We start from the raw sequence: 22,400 nt of genomic DNA, 5'->3' as shown, positions 1-22,400 counted from the left end.
CAACAGCAGCAAGGAGTCCAGGAATAGAGGGAATTTTAAAGACGTCGAGAGACGGAAACGAAGCGTGGATCCTGCCCTCCTGATGGCAACCTATGCCCTGACTTTTGAGCAAAGCCCAGCCAGGATGTAGGGTGAGCTGGGCACGTTTGAGGAATGTCAAAGAGGCCCCATTTTTTTGTATGTCATACTGTGATGAACACTTTTTTAAAAAACTGTGATACAATATACATGACATAAACTTGACCACTTTAACCATGTTTAAGTATATGGTAGCGGCATTAAGCACACTGTCACTGTTGGGCAACCGTTAGCACTACTCCTCTCCAGCACGTTTCATCTTCCCAAATGGAAACTCTGTACCCATTAAACAACAACTTCCCATTCCTTTCTCCCTCCAGCCCCTGGTAGCCACCATTCGACTTTCTCTGTGATGAGCATTTTAAATGCATCATCTCATTTAATCCTCAAAACAACTGGAGGCCATAGGTTTTGCTGTCACGCCCATTCTCCAGATGGGGACACTTGGAGGAAACTGTCCAAGATCACACAGCTTCCAAGCAGAGGAGGCAGACCTCAGACCGCAGTTTCCCTGGCTCAGCTCCCGCTCTTAACCGCCTACCTGGCGAGGGTGAAGGATGCCGTTCTGCTGTCCCTCTGATGGCCTGGAGATGGGTCGGGAGGGTTTAGTGAGGATTACAGGCCATGTGAGATGCTTTTCTTGCTGGGGCAGGAGGGGGTTTTGGTCCTGCCTGTCTGGAAGGAAGGGGCTGCTGCCAAGAGCTACGGGTTGGGGGCTGGGGGGAAGGTAGGTGATTGACATCTGTCTACCTCACTCCTTTCCCACCTCGGTCTTTGGAGCTGCCTTTCAGGGGATGCTCAGCTGCCCTGAGTGGATGAGCACGAGTGTCTTAGGTGCTTGGCATCCAGCCTGCCAAGCAGCACTGTCCCCATCTGTTATTACTAGGACATAACACAGCATTAGGTGCTGCAAAAGGAATCACCCCGGAAGATCAAATGACACAGATACAACTCTGCAGCTGGCATCAGAAGGAAAAGACAAAACAAAGTGAAAGGATATCACAATGGGACAGGCTCGCTTCCAGGACCAGAAGTGTATTTTTGAGGATGGGGTGCACACAGAGTTGGGATAGAGCGGCTCTAGCTACGGTAGCTGTTGCTGGGGCCACGGCAACCTGCTGTGTTCTGATACCCAGGTCACTGGAAGAGCTGGTAGTTTCCTGGTTTGAGTGGTCTGGGCTTTGATGCCAGGGAGTCCTGAGTTCCATTCCTGCTCTACCACTTACAAGCTGAAAGAGCTTGGGGAAGTCGCCTTACCCCTCCGAGTCTATTTCCTTCCTTGCAAACATAATCATACCATCTATTCAGGGTTGGTGGGAAGATCAATGAGATAAAGTATGTAGGATGCCTAATCAGTGTCTGGTACATAGTTGGTGCTAAACGTTCACTCCTTGCCTGGGTGGAGCACGAGCTTGCACCCACCGGCCAGGAACCAAGCCTCACCACGCAGCACCACTGCCCACCTGCTGGCTTCTCCTTGCTACCCATTGAGTTCAGTCCTTGATTTGGGAACTCTTGCTACACCATTTGATGTTCAGATTAAGTGGGGAGAGGCCGTATTTAGGAGTATCGGAATTGTGGGGAGCAGCCTGGCAACCCTCCCTCTTATCTTTTGTTGGGGGGACCTCCCTTGCATGCAGAGATATTGGAAGGCAGGATACTGCCTGTGCCTCGCCTCCTACGGCGCAAGCCGAGGTCCTACCCAGGACTTTGAATCCGGAATGAAGGTAAAGCTGAAGGGCGGGTCACAATCGTTTCAGGGCAGTGGCACCCAGCCCTTGGAGCCCCTGTGGTGCCTGCCCATGTCCTAATCCAGGTCTTCAGTCTCCCGCTGATTCTGTGAACACCCCAGGCGCTTTCAACAAGATCCCTTTCCACGTGGGACAAGCAACCAATTTCTATTGCTTGCAAGTAAGAACACTGAGTACTCACAAGTTCTTTTCAGGTCAATCTGGGGGGACTTCAAGGGGCATTGGGATGGCAGGAGTTACTAGAATGATGGGACACAGCTGACTAGGAAAGGCACTGGCTCAACCTTAGTGCCACCCTGTCCTCCCTACAGCTGGGTAGTGGGTGGTTCATTGGGGCATTTGCACTGTCAGCTCCAGGCAGCAGCTGAGATTTTTCTTCCGTTCGGTTGTTTTTGTTTGTGTTGGTAAGTCTTTTCCACTTACAACCCCCCGCCAAGGTTAAGGCTTTTTTTAATATCTCTCCCACAGAGTCACAGGTGTCTAAACCACCCAAGACAAAAATAGCACTCCATTCTTCTCATGGTATCCCCAAGACATGGAGACTTACTGTCCCCAGTCACCCATTCTGATGTTTGCTGCCTTGCCGTCAGCCCATTTTCCTTACACGGATTGTGACTTCTCCATGAAAGCCCTTTGGGGGGTAATAAAATCATTGCTCAACCTTCTCGTCCCTGAGTGCCAATGGTGGGTAACCTCAGCTCCCACAGGGCCAGGCCCTTAAACGAACGCGAAGTGTGAGGGTATGTGCATACAGTGTATGTTGCACCCAGCAGGAAAGGGGGTAGGCCGGAAAAACAGGCCTGGAAATTCAGCCACCCCTCTCTTACTGACGGTTGCACCCAATGGAATATGGGCTGCATTTTGAGAGAGCTTATGCATTTTCCAAAGAAGCTAGACATCTAGAGGTATAAGTAAAATTCCTGATTTTTTAAAATGTTGGCAACTAATTTGAGTTTTAAAAACTGTAAGCCAAAACAATACCTCTGTGGGCTGGATGTGGCCTAGGGGCTACAAGATTGCAGAGCCTACATTAAGTGCCTGGGACCTGGTCTGCATCCTTCGGTACTTACGACCAGTACTGACCTGAGACTGGTTACCCGGGCCCCAGGCTTTAGTTGGTCCTGCTCTGGTCCTGTCTCTTCCTCACAGGGCTAGGAGTTCGAGCCACGGGAGAATGACCATGATCCTTCTAAACCATGCTCCTGGTACTCTGGACACTGGAAATCCCTGCTCAAACGGCCCCCAGCCTGCTTCCAGGGGCTGTGTGGACCCCCATCCTTCCAAGGCAGCTGGCACCGCCGGTCGTGGGCATCTTCAGGCCTGAGGGATGGCTCATCGCAGGGTGGAGGCTGTGTCCCTATGAATGCACTGTGAGTCCCCCTTTGGTATGGGATGGAGTAGGGTTTGAACAGAAGGGGCAGGACTGCCAACCAGGGTCCTGCATTCGTACTCTTGTCCCTGGCCAGGCAGTTGGTAGGGGTGGGCCTGCCTGTCACTGCCCAGCGTGGCTCACTGATTACCATTGACCCTGGGCCCAGCATTGCGTGCATCGTGGCATTTAACTAACTCAGGGTGCTTACAAGCCGTAGTCCCTTTCACAGACGAAGAAACCAAGGTGCCGAGGAGTGAAATAAGTTGCCCACAAGCTAGTGAGTGGCAGAGCCAGGATTTGAACCAGACAGCAGGTAGCACAGCAGACTGGCTCCCGGTCCAGCCACCCTGTGGAGACGCCTGGCGCTCCCCCCCACCCCCACTGGACGGCCAGACCCTCCGCGTCCCCCTCCCCTTCCCCCCCCACCCGGCCCGGCCTCCGCGGGGGCGCGGGAACCGCCTGTCGGGTCGCTGAGGCACAGCCTCACAGCTGCCCGGGCCTTCCGCGGCCCCAACCCCCGGCCGGCCCGGGGGCCTGGCGGTGACGGCGGCGCCTGGTAGCGGGGGATTTGGATGCTCGGCCGGCGGCTCCCCCCGCCCGCACCACCTCTGGGGGTTTGGCCGCCGGGACTTATCTCGTTGCCTTCCCGGCATGCCCCGCTCGCAGACGGCCGCCAGTCCCGCGCCCGGACTTTGCCATCGCGGGGGGCCCGGCCGCGGGAGCGCCCCCGCCTGCGTCCCGGAGCCGCAGCCTCAGGTGGGTGAGCCCGGCGCGCCGCGGAGCTGGGGACCGGGGCTCCCCGCGGGCCGCCCCCCGCCAGCCCCTTTGGAGCCGGGTGCGCGGGGCGGGCGGGGGTGCGGGAGAGGAGGGGGAGGGGAGCCCGGCGCCCGCGAGGGGGAAAGGCGGAGCTGCGCGCCCCGGAGCCATCGAGCCCCGCGTGGCGCGAGCCGGGGCGCGTGGGGGTCCCTCCCTAGGTCCTGGGTATGGCGTGGGTGTTCTGGGTGGCCGCGCAGGGGAAAGGAGGGGGGTCTTGGGTCTGTTTTATCCTTGCGGATTTAGAACCCGCTAGAGGGAAACAGAAAAACTCATCCTGAAACTCACAGAGGAGAATACACAAAGAAAAAAGAAAACACACGAAGACACACTCGTACAGACCGATCACGGAGGGAGACAGCAACAACTCACAGAAAAGCTCCTACACACTCAGGGAAACACACCCGAAACGCGCAGGAAGACAGGAAACAAAGCGGGTGGTCTTGGAGACCTGGGGCAGGGGAAGGGGGAGGGGAAGGGAAACACCGAGAAAGCAAGAGAGGAGGGGAGGGGGAAAAGAGAAGGAGGGGTGGAGAGGAAAGCTGAGACAGGGAAAAATGAAGAGAGTGAGAAGTGAGAGAAGGAGGAAAGACAAAGGGCTAAAGGAGGTAGTACTTTAGGAGGGCTAGTATAGAGAAACACATCTAGAGAAATGACGCAGGATCCCTCGGCCCCCCACCCCCAAAACACAGAGATGCAGAGATGAAAAAGGTAGATCCCAGCCTTCTCACCCTGGGCAAGTGAACATCACGTGGGAGAGCAGCTCTGTGAGTCTTCTGAGAAGGCTTCCTTGGCACTTTGTGCCAGTGAAGTCCCCCTGGAAAACTCCTACTCATCCTTCAAAACCCAGCTCAAGCATCACCTGCCCTGGGAGGAAAGCTTTCCTAGACAGTGGCATGTAAGCACTGGCACTCTGTTTTCTGTGTACTTCTGCATGTGACACAGGCACACGGAGTTGAAATGGTTTGTCTGCCTGTCTGCCTCTCCCCCCAGCTCCACAGGTTTTGGGGCCCATGTCTTACTTATCTCCAATCTCCAGAATCCAGTCCAGTGCTTGGTGCATAGTAAATGAACAATAAATACTTATTGAATGATGATCAGGAGCATTTGGACCCTCCAAAGACATAGAACATAGCATTAAATCCAAACAGAGAAGATGTACTGTCCTGGAGTCAGAATTCTAGGTCAAAGCACCCTTTTTTGCAGGTGGAAAAATAAAAGCCCAGAGAGGGGAGAAGACTTGCTCAAAAGGACACAAGTAGGAGACCTGCAATGAAATAACATTGTGAATACATGCTTCCCTGAGATGCCATTGTTCCTCTAGCTTATGAGTTTAAGATAGGTGTGAAAGAAAGACCTAAATGAAAGCAGGCAGTGAATAGGCAACAAACACTTTAATACCAGTTGTAAGTTTCCAACGCTGAAACTCACAATCGAAACTTTCCCCAGAATTTTTAGAATCCTCTTTCCTCCTTAGAAAGGACAAGGGAGCTGACCGTCCATCTCAGTTTTAGTGGATGGCTTTCTGCTTCCTGACTACGTAAACTTGGACAAATTACATAACCTCCCTGGACCTCAGTTTTCTCAACTGTAAAATGGGGATACTGATACCCACCTCATAGGATCGTTAGAAGAGTGAACACATACCAAGTGCCTGGTACAGAGTAGACCCTCAGGAACTACAGTCCCACCCTTCTTCTTAGGTGGGTGTTCTTTCACACGCCTGGGGCAGATGTGAAAACAACAGTGCTAGTGGCAATGTTTCCTTTTGTTCCAGGTTGAAAAGGCCATCCCCGTTTAATTGGGGAGCAAACGCTTTTAGTAAAGGAAAAGATCAAATTTGGGGCATGGGTCTTGATTCTGTTCAGGCCCTCAGGTCTCTCCAGGTGACTTCGGGGAACCTAGCTGCCCTCCCCGTCAACCCGCCGACGGGGAGGACCCCCCCACCACACTACGTAGCGTTGCTTCTTTACCAGGCTGCTCTGCCCTTGTGTCTTTCCAGCTTCAGCCCATGCAGGGGATTGACCGGGACTGAGGGAGCCACCTGGAAGCATGGAGACCGTGGTGATTGTTGCCATAGGTGTGCTGGCCACCATCTTTCTGGCCTCATTTGCAGCCTTGGTGGTGGTTTGCAGGCAGCGCTACTGCAGGCCTCGAGATCTCCTGCAGCGCTATGATTCCAAGTGAGTGGCCCAGGGAGGGGAAGGAGGAGAGAGGGGCTGTGCCCTGGGGCCCCGACAAAAGAAAAAGAAGTTTGGCGCTGGGCAACTGTCGTTCAGCATTTTACCTCTAAGATGGTACCCAAAGGCTGTCCTTCCCTATAGAGACCTCAGAGCTTAATAATGGTTGTCCAGCTCCCCCAACATCCGGAGCCACCTCGGACTCTGTCTCTGAACATGTTCACCTAGCACAGATCTCTCCCAAACTGGCCACCTCACTTAGCATTTGGACAGGCCAAATCCCTTTCCAGCCAAACTCATAGGAACAGAAATCCAATGCCCACATTCCAGCCACACATCTAAGCAACAGACACTTGGGGCTGCGAAACGCCAGCATAGGATCGCCTCTCTCTCTGCTCGGATTTCTTCATGTGAAACATACTTTTAAGCAAGATGCCGTTTTCAGTTTAGGGATATTTTAACTGATAGATCCCGAGGGACCCTGGCCACTAAACCCTTAGTTTCTCTTACCCCTCTATCTGAATCCTATCAGCATCTCTGTTGAGTGGTTAATAATTAGTCAATGCCCATTTGTATGACCCAGGAAAGCTCTGCTGTGGCGTCTCACGTTTTCAAGAACCCTGTTGTAAAGTAGGAGGTATTTTTACTTCGCCCGCTTCTCTAGTATAACTAGGAGGGGATGGGGCCGTGCCGGTGGGCCAAGGTCGCTCCCAGGAGTTGATTCTGCAGAACAGGTCAGTTTGAGTAATAGGAACTTTAGCTTCTCCATTAAAGGTAGGTGTGAAGGGCGAATAAGTTACAAACGGATATGACTTTGTCCCCCAGGAGCAGCCCTGTCTAGTACATCTCTGTCATTCTTGTGGTCGTAGCCCTGCCTTTCTCTTAGCGGAGCCTCTTGTTCTGTCTCACTTTTCTTGTGTTTTCGTGCCCCTACTTCCTTGACTCACTGTCTAGCCATGTGCCCTGCCCACAGTGCAGTCCCAGTAGCCTCAGGTTTGGCTCCAGGGCAAGCCCCTGCTTTAACTTACTCCCTCCCTTTATCCTTTCGGGCGGATATGTGGGCCTCGATGAGGAGAGAGTCAGCAGCGGTCGTCCATCTTGAAACCACTTAGCTGGGCTTTCCTTCCAGGCCCATTGTGGACCTCATCGGCGCCATGGAGACCCAGTCTGAGCCCTCAGAGCTAGAACTGGACGATGTCGTCATCACCAACCCCCACATCGAGGCCATTCTGGAGAACGAAGACTGGATTGAAGATGCCTCGTAAGGCCTTGGGGACCATTTGCTTTCCTGCAGCCGCCTGGGGATGACGACCCAGGCTCCTGGGTGCCCTCGCGTGGCCTCCTTTTCCAGAGCCCTCGACTGAGTGCCCAGGAGCGCTGTCACTGCACCGAGGAGCACTGTGTCATGTGCCGCTCTTTCCCCTGCCTTCACTGCGGAGGGAACTTAGAATATGACACCATGGTGTTTGTTCTTGCTCTCCCCATTTCGTAGACCTGAACACTGAGGCCCACAGATGTGAGGCAGAGTTATTCTAAAGTCACCCTGATGTGCTTGAGTTATCCTTGGGGCGCCTGTGAATTTGACCCTCAGGCTCCAGGGATGCTGCCTTTGTCTCCGGTGTCTCCCTCGGAGATCCCTCCACCCACCAGGAGGTGCTGTAGCTTGAGAAGAGTGTGCCGCTCCCTTTCCTGTCTCTCAGCCGTTCATTCACTGGGCAAATGTTTACAAGTGTGATGTGCGGGCTCTGGGCCAGGCACTGCAGCTGTGGAACTGCGGTGGAGGCAGAATTCTACTAAAATACAGTATTTCAGAAATGATGGGGGGGGGGGTCTCTGTGCGCGGTGCAGCGGACACGCGGAGGAGGCGGCATCTAGAGCTGCCTGGCCGGAGGTGGGGCTGGATTTCGTGAAGGCTTTCCCAGAGTGGGTGCCTTTTGTCCTGGGTCCTTTTCTGGCCGCACCATGCGGCGTGCAGAACTTCCCCCACCAGGGATTGAACTCGTGCCCCCTGCAGTGGAAGTGCGGAGTCTTAACCACCGGACCGCCCAGGCTGAGGATACCGGGAAGGCTTCCCTGGGTGGAGGAAACAGTCTCAGAAGCTCAGAGCTCTAAAACAGCATGGTTGGGTGCGGGAGAGGAAAGGGAAAGATGGGACAGAAGGTGCCTCCCGGTTTAGCTCCTGGGCTTGTTCGTTTAATCGCTGGGGCACCCCTGTTCTCAGGTGGTGTCCAGCTGTGCCCACTGGTCAGAACTGGATGAAGCACGGAGGTGGTGGCTGGAGGGAGGTGGGCCTGTACTGACAAATGCTTCTTGTCTCCCCAGGGGTCTCATGTCTCACTGCATTGCCATCTTGAAGGTAATACTCTGCGGTTTCCCCAGGAGGATAAGGGGTGCTCACCAAAGCATCTGTGTCCACAGACTGTCCGAGGGGAAGGAACTTTGGGAAGAGCGCTGACCTGTGCAGGAGGCCCTTTTGTAACATGCCTGACAGTTGGAGTTTCTACTGTTCACTTCTGCTGCCCCTGGATGGTCTGTTCTGCTTTAGAATTCTCAAGGCCCTTTCCACCTGGTCCTCATACAGGCAGTCACTGACCACATTTTCACTGACCGTGGAGAAAGCTGTGTGCAGAATAGAGACTGTGTTTAGGGGAAGGCGGGGCTTCTCAGCTTCTCCGGGGCACTTTCTTTCATGAACAGAGAGCTCAGCCCTCCACAGCAAGTTGAGTTCTGTACTGGGGCTTCTGCAGTTACTAGAAAGTTCACTAGCCCTCTTTGACTGTGACAGTAGTCAGCCAAACGGGACAATCAATGTTAAAAAAAAGCCAAACCGTGAGTACTTCAACTTGAAGGCAGACTTTTTTCTTCTAATGCCTGCAGCCTCCAGGACAGGGTGGAGAGTTGCGTCCAATTTGCATTTGGGGAAATTTTTATAGTTTGGGGTGATTTTTATAGTTTTGGCATTTGGTTTTCAATTCTTGCCTGACGCTCTCCTACTTAATGGATAATAATAATATTGAAATGTTTGGCCAATGGCAAATATCGTTCATTTCAGTAACCTGGCGAACCACACATTTCTCTTTCTGTCTAGCAATTATTCAGGATTTCAAAAAAGACAGCTTTAAGTGTCATTCAGTACAAAATATTAAAAAGTCTTTCATCCCACCTCTCCTTCAGCTGTTCTCTTGGGGGACAAAGAAGAGCCTGGTGGGACATTGTTGTCCCAGAGTCCAGGCTTGTTATTGAATCCCAAGGATCTCTTGGGGGTATAGATGTGGCTACAGATGGAGACACATGGGTCTAATGTCTAGAACAATGACACCATGTTACATCCCCCTTCTCCCAACCAGGATGTGTCCTGGCTCTGGGTTTTGTCCCCTGCCCTTGCCTATTGGAGGAGGGGGAATGAATGACAGCTGAGGTGTGGGTTAAATCAGCCAGAAGGTGTCTTACTGGATTGGACTCAGTGGTCCATCCTGAGCTCCTTAGATCAAAGGAGAGCCTCTCGTCTTCCTCTTGGGATCCCGAGGCCCTTTTGCTGGGCCACATGCCCTTGAATCCCTGTGATGGGGCCTCGAGGGAAGGGCCTGGGCTCTCGCCTTGGTGGTTGTTGGGCTTCTTTCTGCCTCTCTTTTCCAGCCCCAAGTATAAGGCAAGTGATGGAACTTCTTTGCCAGGGCCTGAAGCACATCCAGGTTCTGACATCGGGGAGGTGCGAAAGTGGGGAGCAAAACTTTGGGGGCGGCCAGCATGGTTGGTGGACGATGAAAGAGGCCACGTGTCCTAGTCTTGCTGTTTTCCTGCTTTTTTTCCAAGGCCCTTTTATCATCATCTTGACAAACATGGGAAAATGTTACCCTAGAAAAGTGCTGAAATAAGTTCCACTTTTGGAGGATGTGCTTAAAGGGAACCGTTGCCCTTTGTCCGTCCGTAGTTCTGAGGGTGCCCATGGCGATCTTTATCGCTTTGGAAGACGAAGCCAGGAGGCGAAGGAATCGAGAGAGAAAATAGGTTTTTGCCCTTAAGTGAGAAGGTGAAATTAGAGCACATGATTTTTCTTAGACAGATTATTTCAGCTCAGACTTCTCTGAGCCGAAACCCTGACCCTGATGTGAGGTTCCCAGCCCTCCCTCCTCACCCGGCCGTGTCCTGGGGTTTGCCTCTTCCATCCCATTTCCTCTCATCTCTGTGTACTTTTCACTTCAATCTGTCCGTTAGGTTAGGGGGCTCAGCTGTGAGATGGGGGGCGTGTTTGGCTTTGTGGGGTTGGCAGAAGCCCTCGGGGGGAGCTGGGTCCCTCCTGATCACCTCTCTCCTCCCTGCTGTGGTAGATTTGTCACACTCTCACGGAAAAACTTGTTGCCATGACAATGGGCTCGGGGGCCAAGATGAAGACCTCAGCCAGTGTCAGTGACATCATCGTGGTGGCCAAGCGGATCAGCCCCAGGTGAGGTCCCCATACTCCTCGGGGGAGGGGGAGGGGAGGGGCCAGCAGCTGGGATGGGGGAAAGACCAGGCTCTCCTGAGACACTCCAGGGGCAACTTGAGTGGTTTCTGTCCTACACATTCCCAGGGCACCCAGGAGGGTTTAGATGCTGGGAGGCTTTCAGGCTAAGGCGGTGTCAAACGGCTCCCCTCCCCTCCAGAGTGCCCCCTCCTGTAGGCTTTTTGGGAAATGCCAGCATATGACTAGTGCTGACTGGCTCCTTCTTCCTCGGTCCCATGCCAGCCAGGGCTGCTTTCCTTCCTTTTGCCACACCTTCTTCCTGGGCTCTGGACCAGCAAGCACATTTCCCACTGGTGCCCACACCCCTGTGTGCAGTGACCTCCTGGCTGGCGTCTGTACTGTAGACCAGCTCCTTGTCTCTGTGCTGTCACCCCCGGCCCCATCCAGGGCCCAGCCAGCAGCCTCCAGGACCGGGTGGGAGGTGAAGAGATCATTCAGATCTCCCAAATTCCAGGCTGTCTGCAGAATACCGTGTGGGAGGCAAGCAGCAGGATTGTAGTCAACAGCTCCACCCCCTCATTTGGGCTCGATCTTGTGAAGAAAATAAAGCCCTTCTCTTAGAGGGAAGGGTGGTACTAAGTTGGTGCTGCCATCTGGTGGCTGGCACGTGGATGTGCCTGAGTTGGGAGTTTTTCCGAGTTGAGGATGTTTTCTTTATCAGCCTCGGAAGTTCCAGGGGTCCTCGCTTTCCACGTTGCCATGGCCTCGGGTAGATCACGAGGAACCAGCCCTTGGAGGGAACATGAAAGAGTTGGTACACTTGAACTCTGTCCAGGGAGTTCAGTGAGTTGAGAACGTGGGAGGGAGATAATCCCGAGGAGTTCCTGGCTTTCTCTGGAGCTGCCCCGGGTGGGTGTGGCTACTTGAGTGGCGTCAGCCTAGGTCGGCCCTTGGCCTGAAGACCCTCCGACCCAGGCTCTGGGCAGGCAGGCACCAGACCTTCCTCTGGCCTCCCGTGATTGGTAGAGGCTGCACTGCTCATATCTGCTGGACCTTCCTCATGCTTCTTGTTACTTCTGAGAGCCATCCCAGGGGCCAGATGAATTCACGTGACCCCAGGTTACAAGGCAGCATCGCCAGGAGGGCTCGGAGGAGCAAAGAGATTGAGATTTCTGCGTCCCAGTGAAGGCCTGGGTGGTCAGGATTAGCAGTGGTGCTAGAGCCAGGGTGTGGCATCGCTCAGAGGGCAGACCTCACCTGGTGCTCACTGGCCCGTCCTACAGAGCACCTTGGATTGCTTCCAGAATGATCCCTGCCATAAATCAGTCAGGGGCCTTGCTTTCTCCTTTTGCCCTCACACTTTCTCCTTCTGGCCGTTTTTTGTCTCCACTGTTTTTCTTGCTCCATTTATTCCATATAGTGTGTTGACAGCATGTTAGTTTCAAGAAGAGTGGCTTCAGCCGCAGGGCAGAGAAAGGGGCCGGCTAAGGTGGGCACTGAGTGACCACACCTCTGTACTTCCGCACCAGCCCCTCAGTCCCAAGACAGGGACTTTCAAGGGCATCTGTTTTCAAGTGCCTTTGGGAATCAAACAATACATCGTTATTTTTTGCTTCTTGACTATCAGGTGGTCCAAGAGCAAGGATTTGGATGAAAACCTTGAACCATGTAAATGAGAATGAGTAGTAGCTCCTTCTAGAATTTGATTAAAAGAAAATTAACCATGAACTGTACCGTGTGCTAAAAGAAATCCAATGGAGTAGTTTGAACCCAAATTAAACTTGGAGGGTTTTTTTAGTGTTCTATATAACTACCTTTAACCATTTTTTAAAAATTAAATGTAAAAGTGATAAACACTTGTAAAAGTTAAAACACCGCAGAAATAGAGTATCTGAAAAGTGAAGGACCCCCTAATTCCACCCCATCCTAATTCCTGGAGGTAATCACTGTTGACTGGTGAGTATTCCTCCAGACTGCCCCTGCCCACTGCATTTCACAGCTTTTGTTTATTCATTTTTCTGCAAATGAGGTCAATTAGACTTTACATATTGTTTGGCAATATGCTATTTTAATGTAGTAGTATATCTTTTTTTAAAAAAGTAAATTTATTTATTTATTTTTGACTGCATTGGGTCTTCGTTGCTGTGCGCGGGATTTCTCTAGTTGCGGCGAGCCGGGGTTACTCTTCGTTGTGGTGCAAGGGCTTCTCATTGCAGTGGCTTCTCTTGTTGCGGAGCATGGACTCTAGGTGTGCGGGCTTCAGTAGATGTGGCACGCGGGCTCAGTAGTTGTGGCACATGGGCTTAGTTGCTCTGCAACACGTGGGATCTTCCCAGACCAGGGCTCGAACCCGTGTCCCCTGCATTGGCAGGCGGATTCTTAACCACTGTGCCACCAGGGAAGTCCAAATGTAGTCGTATATCTTGAACATCATTCCAGATGTGCGAACTTGTACTTTTTAGACCATTGGAGCTTAAACAAAACCAGAAGAAATATTCTCTAAACTGAATCTTAAGTCTTTCTGTTTAAGTCCCTGTCTGAGAATGCAGTTAAAGTCCCTAAAGACTGGGTCTGGAATATCAAAAGAGAACCATAGGGATAAGGAAAGAAAGGAAGGAGAAAAGGCCATAAGAAAAGCGAAATACTGAAAACCTTTTGCCTCCCCCCAGAGTGGACGATGTTGTGAAGTCAATGTACCCTCCATTGGACCCGAAGCTCCTGGATGCCCGGTGAGAGGGGTGGAGTGGGCGAGTGTCTTTTCATGCTGGGGGCTCCCGGTGTTATCAGATCTGTGAGGTCGGCTCTTCAGGTTGTGGAGGACAGAGCTGTGTTGGTGGGTTCCCAAGGCTGCCTGGGCTTTGGGTAATGGTCAGCCAACCAGCGAACAAAGCCTGGCTGGATGCTGGAGGCCAGGGCTCTTCCTGAAACCCCAGAGGAGGAAGAGCCAGTCTTAGATGTTGAATTTTTGTGATTAAATGTCCACCCAGGCCAAGTCCTATCTGCACCTTCCCTCCCTCCCACTTCCCCCATAGCTCTGTCTGCTCTTTGGGTGCCGGAAGCAGACATGCCTCAGCCGTGAGTGCCGCCCAGTGGGTCGCTGGTATGGGTGGTAGGCAGGAAATGAGAATGCAAGTGACAGGTCAGCTAAAGCTGTGCTCACCTTCCACAGGACGTACCCAGGAACCCCTGTCTCACGATCCTCCCCTAATACGCAGAGTGTACTTAGGCTTTTGAGATTGTTATGTTCCTCTACCAGTTATAAACCCACTTAAAAAAAAAAATGTTCCTTTGTCTCTAAGATTTATATGACTGTTTCACAGGCCCACTGTGTAATAATTTCCAGACAGGCTGTGGGTCATGGCGATTCAGTTGGTCTCTCCGCCCCACTCCTATTACTGCCCAGCTGTGTTCATGGGCTAGTCATCTGTAATGCATTCCCAAATGCGCTGTGCACACTCACTATATAGAAGATATTCTGCACTGAATCTTTCAATACTGGAAAAAAAAAGAAGCCTCCTCCTCAATTTAGTTTGCAATTAAATGATTTAGGTTGCGGTAAACCAGCCCTGGGCCTCATTGATTCAGAATCATTAAGTGATGCCCAAGGTGGGGTATGAATATCCTGTCTTCAAGGGGACAGCAGCTGGGGATGTGCTTATCCAATTGACTAGATCCAAATTGTCCCACAAAACCCTCTTCTGGGAGATGTTAATGGATGTGTTGCAGAAAGTGGGCTCCCAGTCTTAAATAAGTTAGTGAGACTCAGAGTATTACATTCTCCCCTTAGAAATTTACCATGTGCATCATCTGAGAAGGGCTTCAGTTACCTTTGTTTAACCCAGATGTTCCCAACTTTCTTTGAGCATCGAACCCTCTTTAAATTACATACTCAGCAACCTCCTAAGGAAGGGACTCCAGCTTGGGGAACACCAGTCTAGACTCTATCCCTTTGGGCTTTGGGGCAAAGTCCCTTAGATCCTTCGGAACCTGATCCTGTTGTTTTTTCTAGGACAACTGCCCTGCTCCTGTCTGTCAGTCACCTGGTGCTGGTGACCAGGAATGCCTGCCACCTGACCGGGGGCCTGGATTGGATTGACCAGTCGCTGTCAGCTGCTGAGGAGCACTTGGAAGTCCTTCGAGAAGCAGCCCTGGCTTCAGAGCCAGATAAAGGTCTCCCAGGCCCTGAAGGCTTCCTGCAGGAGCAGTCGGCCATTTAGTGCCTACCAGCCAGCAGCTGGTCACAGGGCCAGCCTGCTGCCGTGGCTGGGTGGCTCAGCTGTGCCTTCTACTTCTTCCTGTAGAGTTAGTTGTTCTCCACGGCTGGGGAGTCCAGCTGTGTGTGTGTAGTAAAGCAGTCGATGCCTCTGTTGTAGTTACAAGTGGTGGCTGGTGAGTGGCAGTCTAATCCCACAGTTAGGGGAGATGACAGTCACCATCTGTACAGCAGAGCTTTGAAAACTGGAGGACTGTAAGCTTTATTTAGCTCACCTACTGTTTTCAAGAAAATCCAGCCACCATCTAAGAATCAGGAGGTTTCACATTAAATCAGAATGTCTGGTTTCTCTCGAACAATCAGAAGTTGAGGCAACTCTCATCTGCATTTTCCACAGAGGACAATCAATTGGAACTACGTAGGAGTTGCCTCTCTTGACAATACTTGTACTCTCTCACCTGGCCTGTTTCATTTATTTGTATTATCTGCCCAGTCCCTGAGGTATCTGGATCCCTCCTTCTCTTTACAGGTTTGGGTTTGAAGGTGAGCAACGTAGAGTTGATCATTCCCTTTTTATCATTATGCCTGCAATTTTACCTAGCTACCACTAGGTGGAGAGTAAACGTATACTTAGCTTTCCCTCAATTGTGTGATTGTGTAGTCAAATTCCGATGCACGGTGTGTGGTGGGACGTATTTGTCTGAGGACTGAGGGTGGAAGGAGAGAGGCTAAGAATCCCAAGGATGCCTTGTGTGTATGACTCAAAATAAGATATTCAGAGACCCTCCAGGGTTCAGGCAGAGGTGAAGATAACCACCATGAAGTATTTTTTCCACACTACCAGTGACATCCATGAAAGATGGGTCCCCTTTCTTTTGGTATCTGCTTGTTTGGCAAGTACTGAAAGATGAGGGGCATTTTAATGACTTGAGACCTTTGGGGGACCCAGAATCACAATTGTATAATCCAGACTGCATCCAAACTCTGTAATTTCCATCACAAGCATATAGCAACACCGGAAATACTTTTTTTCCTCCCAGGATCTCAGAGCCAACCTCATTCTTGGGAGAGGGCCCTGGCTTGGGGGCTGCCTTGGTTCATATCCTATGCTGTTAAGCATGTTTGGAGCTCCATGTCTGTTCCCATTTCATTTTCTGTGTCCTAATTCAAGTCAGCAAATCCCTCAGTCTGATTCTAGAGAACCAGGAACCCATGTTTCCAAGTCCAAGATTGGGGCCTTGTTTGTCATTGAGATGTGTCATCCATCCAATTTCATTCTCTCCTGAAAAACAAGATGCTTCTCTCCAGCACAGTGCACACCAATTCCCACTTGGGGAGGTGGAGTCAGGAGAGGGAAGCTGGGGCTCAACTCTCATGGAAGGATAGAGGGATTCCTGAGGACAGGGGAGACACCTTACTGGATTGTCCACTCCCATCAGCCCTGAACACATGCTAGGTAACTTTCCTGTCCTGCTGGTGAGCTGTGAATGGGCAGTGTCCACAGAGTCACTGTGACTTTTCTATCTGTGGCCTCCACCAATAGCTATCCAGAGTCCTCCTGTTTTTGTCTTTTCCCCTCCCTTTCAATACCTGCTTTCATAAGCAGACTGGAAACCACCATGCTAAGGTTTCAGTGGCTGCCATGGTTGTCAGCGTCCCTGCATTTTAACCTGGACCAGAGCCCTAAGCCAGAGAGAGCCCTTAATCTCTCAAATACCATCTACAAGGTGTGGGGTTAGAGGTGGAGAAGTTTCCCAGCACCACCTCGCATCTCTGAACCCTGACAAGTCCTGGCCCACCTACTTCCTCAAGCTCTGAGATGCTGCCCTTTTAGTAGTGAGAAGAGGTGGCTGAAGACCTTGGAAGTATCTGCTAGGCTGCAGGATCTCTGATTCCACGGCTGTGTATCCTTTCTTTTGTTTCTGGTGCAGGACAAATAAGAAGTCTCTGGATCAGGTTGGTGTTGGTGACTGATGGTTGAGGTGGAAGCACTGTCTTTGGGGTGGGACTCTTCTAGCCCTTTGGGAGTTGGCTGAACTTGCCTCCTCATTTGGGAGGGACTGGTTGGCAAGCACTGGGGGTCCAGCCAGGTATGGTTTCCCAGACGATGGACACATCCTGAGGCCCTAGTTCACTAGTGTCTGTGTATATTGTCATAGATCTTCCATGATTTTCTTCCATGACCCCCACCCTCTCTTACCCTGGCGTAGGAGCATCAGACTCAAATTCTGAATGAAGAAGGAATTAGGGATAGGAATTGAGGGTGAAAAGAGCAAGATCTTTGAAGTCAGACAGAATTAGATTCAAATTTGGGCTCAGTCATTGACTGTGTGAGCTTGGACAAGTTTCTTAACCTCTCTGGTCCTTAGCTCTCTCACCTGTAAAATCAAGGCTACTGCCTCATTGGGTTGGTATGTCAATCGCATGAAGCAGTGTACGTGAAATGTCCAATTGTGTACCTGGTACTGATTAGCCAATGCTAATACTTCTGTCTCCAAAGTGCCCCATGCCCTGATGCAGCTGATCGAGATGGTGTCACCCCAGTTACCATGGCTCTGTCTAAGCTCTGGAACCAAATAGCCCCAATTCTGGAATCACTGGCCCAACCCTGTGCCCGCCCCACCCCAAATATGTTCACAACAGGAAGGCAATCAAAGCTCTTGGCCCCTTATCGGTGTTCCCAGAGTTGACTGCCCAAGTTTGCATTCCTCCAGAGCACAGCCCAGAGTCTCCTCCAGCTTGTGAAATCTCCCAGACAGAACACGTGTTCCTGGCATCCGACTTACCCTGGTGCTTACTCTGACCGCCACATTCCGGGAGTTCCTTCTCTTCAGAGACCCTTTCTACTCTGTGTGGCCCCATGAGCCTGACCTTTAGGAAATGACTTACAGTTCAAAGTCCCCGAGTTGCGTTATGACCTTGGACACTTTGGGAAAGTGTCAAATGAAGAATTTCCATCTATTTCCTCCTCCCTCTGTCCTCCTCTCCCTCCCTTCTCTTCTCTCTCCCTCCACCCTTCTCTCCCACAAACAAGTACTGTTTACTTAGGCAGAAGCGTAGTGCTAGGTGCTGGGGATATGGAACCAAAGCCACAATCCCTGGCCTTAAGAAGCAGAGACAAAGGAGCAGTTGATTGAAACGTGACTGTGGCCAGTGCAATGAGGGAGGGATGCCTAGCCGGGGGGCCCCCGAGCGGGCACGGGACAGGGAAAGGGCGGGATCGAGATAGGGAAGAAACCTGGGAAGAGCTGATTCCTGAGTGGAGACTTTGGACAGAGTGTTATCGAGGTGTTCCGGGCAGACTGGACCACGTGGGAAAAGTCCAGGGCCAAGAGAGCATGACTCATTTGAGAATTGCAGGTGATGGGGGAGGGCTGGAGGGTGGGCTTGAGGGTGGGGTTGAACAGGTTGGCAGATCATGGAGGGTCTTAAGATGTTATATTAGGGAGTTGAAGCTTTATCCTGAGCATAATGGGGACCCTAGAAAAGGTTTAACTGGGGAATGATTTGGTCAGATTTGTAATTTAGATAGAGTCATTTACTTCATACCCTATGACGTTAGACGTCAAGACCCATAAATGTGCCTGATGCCACGGAGTACGTGTTTCCCGCTGAGTCTGAGAGGCTCATGACTCGATCATGGTAGAAAGGCAGGGTGGGCCACTATTTAGGAGTGGAGGAAGAGAGGCTAGGCGTTAGAACAGAATGGGCCGGTATGATATTGTAGTCGTGCTGCATCTGAACCTGGTAGGTAGTTACAGTGTCTTTGTATCAGAAATGCTGATGAGCAGTTTTGAGGATTTGCAACATCACTGGGTCCTTGCTGTCTCATTCTATCTGTATTTTATCATCCCCATTTTACAGATAAGGGAACCAAAGCCCAGAGAGACCAGTAACTTTCGTGGTGTTATTAAGAATGAGAGCAGGGGGAGTTCCCTGATGGTCTAGTGGTTAGGTTTCAGAACTTTCACTGCCAGGACCTGGGTTCAGTCCCTGGCTGGGGAACTGAGATCCTACAAGCTGCGCAGCAAGGCCAGGAAAAAAAAAAAAAAGAATGAGAGCAGGAACTTCAACTCCCCACCAGATGTTCTTCACCACCACTCCTGCCTGCCTGGGTTCAGTGGATGGGGAAATCCACAATACAAAAGAAACAGCAGATCCCAGAGTCATTCTTCTCTAGTTCTAGGATTTTTCATTAAAAAATTGGTGGTCATGACCCATAGATTAATTTCATGGCCCACTAATCGGTTACAACCCACAAGATGATAGAACATGGGCACTAAAATGAGGGCTGGGGCATGGGTGAGGTATTATCTCTCCATTCAACACGGCTTAATTTTATCCTTTTTAAGTAAAACATGCATTTACCAGAATAGTGGCAAGAAAAAAAATTCATGGTGCAAAATGGAATAATGAATTTATTACATGATTGATATTAGTTCAGGAGTCATCTGTGGAGCACCTACATGGACTAAACCCTGGGGCACAGAAATGAATAAAAATGTAATGCCTCTCTTGAGATGCATATACTCTAAGGTAGAAAGAAACCCATAAAGAGTCATTTTCAATCTAATTCAGTAAGCACTGCGTAAGGGAACGTGTGTGTAATGAGAGCACGGAGCAGGGGCACCAACCCCAGGTTGCGAGAGTTTCCCGAAGGTGATGCTGTCTCAGAAGAATTGTGAAGGCGGAGTAGGTGTTACCTGGGAGAAGAAGATTGTGTGATAGTAGATGATGGAGGTGGAGGAGGACAGAGAATCGAAGAAGGGCAGTCTTTGCAGCCGGCATCCCATGCTGGGCTCGGGGAATTATTGCTGCAAGTGTCAGAGGGGAGGCGGGGCGCGGTGGGAGATGAGACAGGAGAGGAAGGTGAGGATGGGAGCCGGGACTTTTTTCTCTAGGTGGTAGGGAGCTATTGAAAGTTGAAAAAGTGCTTACTTTTTCTTGGAAAACAATCAAATGATCTCCACACTTTTTATTAATTTTTTTAATCTCTTCATTTTTATCTGCCTTTAATGTTATCCGAATTTGATAGATGAACCATCGTTAGCATTGTGTTAATTTGTGTTTCCCTGACTACTGGTGGAGTGAAAGATTTTTTATGGGTTTATTAGCTCTTTGTACTTATTCATGTCCTTTTCCCATTTTTCTTCTGGGATTTTAATATTTTTCTTATCGATCTATATGAGCTCTTTATATATTAAGGATAACAACCCTTTGTCATATTTATTGCACAGCCTTTCCCCAGCCTTGTCATTTGCCTTTTAGTTTTGTTTAGAATGGTTTCTGACATCCAGACATTTTAAATTTGGTGTAGTCAAATGTATTGATTTTCTTTCCCTTAGTGATTTCTTCCGTTGCTTTTATGCTTAGAAAATCCTATCTCATCCATGATCAAATAAATAGCATTGAAATGTTTGGAGAAGTGAAGTGCTGTGGGGGAATGATTGATAATAATATTCACAGGTTAGAGGTGGTGGTAAAACAAACAAACAAACCAGGCTGGAAGAAACCAAACCTTCATTTATTCACCCCAAACCCAGCTCAAGGTTAAAGGTAGGAACCAGAAGGGATCCAAGAGATGGATGAAGCTGCTGGGGAGAGGCAGGGAGAGTCTTAAAGGACTAGTAGGAGGTGGTCAGCGTGGGGAGAGCAGCACAGGGAGGAAGCTACATGTCCCAAGTTAGATTTGGAGGAACATAGCATGTTTGGTTAGAATCTAACATGAGAAGAAGCAGGGATGGGAGACGGGGTTGGAAAGAGAATCAGGGAGAGCCAAGCAGGGCCCATAAACTATTCTCACTGTATTCTGAGAACATTGAAGACATAATCCAAATAATTCTCGGTGCCTCATGGAGCCGTTTCATTTGAGGAGGCAGAGCCTGGGAGTCAAAAGTAACTGGAAAGGAAGACCGATGACACACTTGACCATGGCACTGGTCTGCTTCCCCTTGGATGAGATCGGGCGGGTTCAGGATAGTATGGCCGGGTGTAGACTGCACTCCCTTAAGAGACTAGCCTCTCTTCATCTGGACCAGTTGGTGGGGAGATAATGTCATCTCTCATTCTTTTTTTTTTGGCCGCACCGCGTGGCATGTGGGATCCGCAACCAGGGATTGAACCCGTGCCTCGTGCCCCCTGCTGGAAGTGCAGAGTCTTAACTACTGGACCGCCAGGGAAGTCCCTGTCATCTCTCATCCTTTTTCCCTCTCTTCCCTGGTGCCAGGAGGGAGTCTGGGTTTGGATCCTGACTCTGCCACTCCAGGGCCATCTCCTTTCCCACCTGCTTGCCTCCCTTCCTCCTGCAAATTCCAACCGACACACGTTCTGTGCCGAGCATCGTCTAAGTGGTGGGGATACAAGGCAGAGATAAGCCGCACAATTTCTGCCCGCGTGGGATCACAGACTAGTGAGGAAAGGCAGGTATCAAGCAAATGATTCTCTGAATCAGTGGAAAATGAAAAGTTTTTAAAGTATTTTAAGAAGAGAGAGAAAATCTTATGAGACATTATTAGGGAAACTGATCTACGTAGATGTCAGGGAAGGCTTCCATTAAAAGGGATCTACTCTCTGGAGGATAAGAGGGCATTCAGAGATGGAGGAATGGAAACCCAAGGAGCAGTCCATGCAAAGGTCTTTTGGCGGAAGGACAAGGAAGACAAAGGTGAAGATGAGGCAGGAGGTCAAACCATGCCCGACCTTTTAAGCCACGTGAAGGAGAGTGGTCTTTATCTGAAGAGCCATGTGAATCCATTCAAATGGTTTATTCAAAGCTGGTGGGGTTGGAGTGGGCTGGAGGTAGAGAAATAATCAGATTTGTATTTCGAAAAGGTCTTTTTGGCTTCTTTGTGGAGAACCAGTTAGATTGGGCCAGAGTGGTTAGGGGAGACCCAGTGCTATAGCATTTGTCAAGGCAAAAGAAGACGATAGCTTGGTCTGAGCAGGGAGAGGGAGATGGAAAGTTCGGGGAGCGGATACATTTGAGAGAGGAAGTAAAAGAAATAGGACTTGGGATGGATTCGATATGGGGCAGTGATGCAGGATGATGAGGTGTCCGGAAAGACTCCTAGGTTTCAGGTGTGCACACCTACATGGCTATGAGAGTTTGGGAATAGGAATCACTGGTATAGGAAATGCCAGGAGAGGATCAGGTTTGGGGAAGAGGTTAAAACCATCTGCTTTGGATTTGAAGAGTATTAGGTGCACTTGAGATATCTAAGCTGAGTTTGATATAATGGTTTGAAGCTTAGAGAAGACTAGGTTGGAGATTTTTCAGAGGTCCTTATTGTTAGAGGTATGGCTAATGGGGTGTTGCTAGGGAAACAGTATGGAGTGAAAATAGAAGAGGGCCTTAAGGTACTCTGACATCTAATATGATCTTGAGCCAGTCTAAGGCTGTTGTAGAGTTATTTTAATTTAGTTAATTAATTTTATTTTTATTTATTTTTGGCTGTGTTGGGTCTTCGTTGCTGCGCGCGGGCTTTCTCTAGTTGCAGCGAGTGGGGGGCTAGGCAGGGGCTACCCTTCATTGCGATGCTCAGGCTTCTCG

The 22,400-nt window shown here is 50.4% G+C and overlaps 1 protein-coding gene across 2 annotated transcripts; it reads left to right on the top strand.

The window, feature by feature from the left end:
• The first annotated feature begins 3,638 nt into the window (after positions 1 to 3,638).
• TMEM98 (transmembrane protein 98) lies at positions 3,639 to 18,906 on the top strand. Of its 2 annotated transcripts, XM_004267186.3 has the most exons (7): positions 3,656 to 3,957; positions 6,017 to 6,197; positions 7,324 to 7,455; positions 8,517 to 8,550; positions 10,523 to 10,638; positions 13,308 to 13,367; positions 14,648 to 18,906. In XM_004267186.3, exons 2-7 carry the CDS (start codon positions 6,067 to 6,069, stop codon positions 14,853 to 14,855), a joined length of 681 nt encoding a protein of 226 aa, XP_004267234.1. In that variant the 5' UTR covers positions 3,656 to 3,957; positions 6,017 to 6,066; the 3' UTR covers positions 14,856 to 18,906. The 2 variants fall into 2 exon arrangements, with proteins under 2 accessions (XP_049557775.1, XP_004267234.1); XM_049701818.1 differs by lacking the exons at positions 13,308 to 13,367; positions 14,648 to 18,906 and adding an exon at positions 10,921 to 12,759 and having other exon boundaries at positions 3,639 to 3,957.
• Positions 18,907 to 22,400: the final 3,494 nt, after the last annotated feature.

The sequence above is a fragment of the Orcinus orca genome, chromosome 19 (assembly GCF_937001465.1).
Source record: "Orcinus orca chromosome 19, mOrcOrc1.1, whole genome shotgun sequence".
Taxonomy (NCBI): Eukaryota; Metazoa; Chordata; class Mammalia; order Artiodactyla; family Delphinidae; genus Orcinus; species Orcinus orca.
Note: the sequence above shows the minus strand (reverse complement) of the source record. Positions and strands in the feature narration are given on the sequence as shown.

Excerpts from the sequence above, each read along its gene's own strand:
- TMEM98 (XM_049701818.1), top strand. The coding sequence starts at position 6,067 with ATGGAGACCGTGGTGATTGTTGCCATAGGTGTGCTGGCCACCATCTTT. Across the intron at positions 8,551-10,522 it reads ACTGCATTGCCATCTTGAAG|ATTTGTCACACTCTCACGGA; the intron begins GTAATACTCTGC and ends CTGCTGTGGTAG. Across the intron at positions 10,639-10,920 it reads GCCAAGCGGATCAGCCCCAG|CCAGGGCTGCTTTCCTTCCT; the intron begins GTGAGGTCCCCA and ends GTCCCATGCCAG.